The sequence below is a fragment of the Hipposideros armiger genome, unplaced genomic scaffold, assembly GCF_001890085.2.
Source record: "Hipposideros armiger isolate ML-2016 unplaced genomic scaffold, ASM189008v1 scaffold_49, whole genome shotgun sequence".
Taxonomy (NCBI): Eukaryota; Metazoa; Chordata; class Mammalia; order Chiroptera; family Hipposideridae; genus Hipposideros; species Hipposideros armiger.
The window spans coordinates 3,215,604-3,218,821 of record NW_017731399.1 but is presented as its reverse complement, the minus strand read 5'-3'; the positions used below and the strand labels follow the sequence as shown (position 1 = coordinate 3,218,821).

At 47.1% G+C, this 3,218-nt stretch overlaps 2 protein-coding genes across 2 annotated transcripts in view; one reads left to right on the top strand and one right to left on the bottom strand.

Moving 5' to 3' along the window:
• FAM161B (FAM161 centrosomal protein B) overlaps nucleotides 1–2,374 on the bottom strand; it is an 18,182-nt gene extending 15,808 nt beyond the window's left edge. Inside the window, exon 1 of the mRNA XM_019640382.1 lies at nucleotides 2,268–2,374. Within this exon, the coding sequence (XP_019495927.1) occupies nucleotides 2,268–2,318 (51 nt within the window). The 5' untranslated portion in view covers nucleotides 2,319–2,374. The remainder of the gene's footprint in view (nucleotides 1–2,267) is intronic.
• A 203-nt stretch (nucleotides 2,375–2,577) lies between these two features.
• COQ6 (coenzyme Q6, monooxygenase) overlaps nucleotides 2,578–3,218 on the top strand; it is a 15,796-nt gene continuing 15,155 nt past the window's right edge. The window contains exon 1 of the mRNA XM_019640335.1: nucleotides 2,578–2,803. Within this exon, the coding sequence (XP_019495880.1) occupies nucleotides 2,638–2,803 (166 nt within the window). The 5' untranslated portion in view covers nucleotides 2,578–2,637. The remainder of the gene's footprint in view (nucleotides 2,804–3,218) is intronic.

The following is a 3,218-nucleotide window of genomic DNA, read 5'->3' as shown; positions in this document are numbered from 1 at the left end:
ACAGTGTAAAGCATGTAAAGTAAGACTTTCATTTTTGATTGTTAGCCCCCCAGTTCTTCTCAAAGGTAATCATTGTTACCAGTTTGTAGAGTATATTTTAAAAAATGGAAATTCAAGGTTCCACTTCCCATGACTCTGATTCCGTTTGTCCAGGTGAGGCCCATTATTAACAGATACCTCCGGAGATGGATGCAGGAGGTACGAAGACCACACTTTGAGAAACATTGGGAAGAGCTTAGTTGTCTTGTAATGACTTTAGCTTTTAACTTTTTATACAATTCTTTATGATACGTACTTGAAAAGATTTTCAGCCTTACTAAAACTTTAGTATTAATATTTGGTGTTTTGCTGTCTTCTTTGAATTAGCTTTTTTTCCTTTTTGTTCTTTTTCTCACCCTCTCCCCTCACACCCCAAGGAGGGAAAGTGGCAATTCTTTTATAAACTTAAAGAATTCTGTATCGTTTATTTTTCTGTCTCTTCCACAGAAGTATAAATTCTTAAAGTGAAGACTGATTTCAACCAGACAGTTACAATACAGAATTCTCTGTATAAGTTTGCAAAAGAAAGGTCATGGGCCTAGTACACCAAATTGTGAGAATCACTGCTCTGAGTACCAAAATGACCAAACGTGGGTTTACAGAAGAAACACACGCCGCTAATTTCCTTTAAAAGCTCAGAGGAAATGCTGAATTTTAAACAGGAAAGTTGAAGCTCCAGGAAGTTTGGAATCTGTCACGCAATTTATCCTGTGAGCAAACCTCTGCTTGTTTCCTGTGTAACAGTTGGGAGATGGAGACTGTCCTTGGACAGGTCCTCTCCGCCTTTCCTAGGCAGGTATGGTGTTGGGGGCTTTCTCCTGTGGAGTCAAGTGGACTTCTGCTTGGGATTTTGTGTGTGCCAGTGTCTCCCCTTCGTCGTCATAGCATGTATTCCAAAGGATATTCTTTGTCAATAGTTTATATCCTGATTGATCTCACTTTATTTATTTTTAAAGATTTTTATTTGGGAATTGGGGGATGGGAACAGCGCTGGGGAATTGGGGGAAGGGGAACAGACAAGTTGCTGTCGTTTTGTTTTTCAGTCTAGTTGTGGAGGACGTTGCCTCACTGGTCCAAGTTGGCACCATCATTGCGCTCTTCCCGGGCGAGGCAGATCAGTTGCNCATTTTCTAGGCTTAGCTTGTCCTGAATAATTCTGATGAGAATTAGGGAAAGCAGGGATCAGCTCTGGATGGATGTTGTCATGAAAAGGGCACAGTTTAGTAAGTGGGTGATTGACCAATCACTGCCTTGCTAAGTTCTAGGGTAAGTGGGTTCTGGGTTCAAGGACTAGCAAAGGCCTTGAGGCAGGACCTGAAGCAGGAACAAACTTGATTCCTGGAGAGGTAGAAAGAGGGCCAGTGTGGCTGGAGGGCAGTGGCACAAGGTGTCCTTAGAAAGGCCATGGCATGGTGCCAGGATGGGACTCCAGAGGATGGCTGATTGCAGCTGGAAACCAGTTGGGGGCAGGCTACTGCAGGCCTCCAGGTGACACTTGGTGATGGTTTTCCTGGGTCCTCTAAGGTCCAGTTCTAATACTGAAAAGAACACTGGATTCTGAGTCAAAGGTATGTATTGTGCTCTAGCCCTGACTCTGCTACTAAAGAGCGTGTAATCTTAGGAAAACTTCCTTTTTTAAATGCCTCTATTGAGATACAATTTACATGCCATACAGTTCATATAATTCACTTATTTAAAGTGTACCATGGGTTTTAGTATATTCAGAGTTGTACAAATATCACCACAATCAATTTTAGAACATTTTAATCACCCCCAAAAGAAACTCCATACCATTTGGCAGTCACTCCCTATTTTCCCTAACCCTCCCAACAGTTCCCCACCTCACCTGCCTCCTCACCCCCTACACTCAACCCCTCACCCCCAACGCTAAGCAACCACCAATTTGCTTTCTGTCTCTGTGGATTTTGGGCCAATTTCTTAATCTCCCTGTGCCACAGTTTTCTCTTCTACAAAATGGAGACAACAATGTACTAGGGTAGTTGAGAGGATAAGCGAAAACTGAGGGCCACTGCTATGTTTCTATGAAGAGATTGACAAGGCTCAAGTGGTTCAGAGCTCGAGTCCCTAACGCTACCAATTTTAATCCCACGCTCCTCCGAGGCACGCCCCTGCCATCAGTCTCCAAGGCAACGTCAAACAGTTTCCTCTCTTAGGTATTCCTTTCCAGGGCTCAGACTTGTTTCCTCCCTTTCTCTTTTCCTCCTCACCTGAAGGTTCCGAGCGCCGCCAGAGGCTCCCGCAGGCCTCCCCACAGTCATCTTCTCAGCTGGGCAGACAGAAGCGGCCGTAACAGCTGCGGTAGCGAAGCTATCAACGCAGATTGGGTTCCGCCCCTTTCTAGCTTTGGGCTCTGATTGGCTCCCAGGTGGAGATGCATGAGCCTGTCCCCTTTCCACCGAGCCTCCAATCCATCCCGCCCAAAGAAGAAAGCATCGTTTTCTGATTGGCCTGTCCTCTTTGCACGTTTTATTTCCGGTTCTGAGCCCGAGTAGCTGAGCCGGCAAGTGATAGGAGGGCTCTGCTCCGGAAGTGCTACCAAAGGCGGGCCTAGCGGTGAGTCCGGCGCAGTTCAGCGGCATGGCGGTCTTGTTGGCTGTGAGCCGGTCGGGGGTTGCATCTGCAGCTACCCGGAGTGTCCCGCTGGTCTCCTGCCGGAGGTGGGCCGGTGCTCCGGCAGACACCGTGTACGATGTGGTGGTGTCGGGTGGAGGCCTAGTGGGCGCCGCCATGGCCTGTGCCTTGGGTAAGCGCATCTCCAGGCCAGTATTGGCGGGGAGTGGGGCCGTGGAGGAGCGGTGATGACCGTGGGAGCCCTGGCACTGTGTTCTCAAAGTCTGAGCGTTGTAGGTGTTACGGCCCATTCCCTGCCTAGCCGAGCCCCAGGGCTCCAGGACAAGCATTTGGTTCTTCAGGGTTCCGAAGGGTCAAAAGTGGGTGGGACCTTAGGAATCCTTCCAACAGGTAGGGAAACAGACCTGGCTCAGGGTTCTTTAGTAATGGGCACAGTTAGCAGCAATCAGGCATTGTTGCTTTAGGCTGAGCGGTTTTTTTTTAAAAAACAACTTCATTGAAATATAATTTGTATACCATAAAGTTCACTCATTTAAAGCATACAATTTAATGGTTTTTAGTATATTCACAGAGTTGTGCAGCCCTCA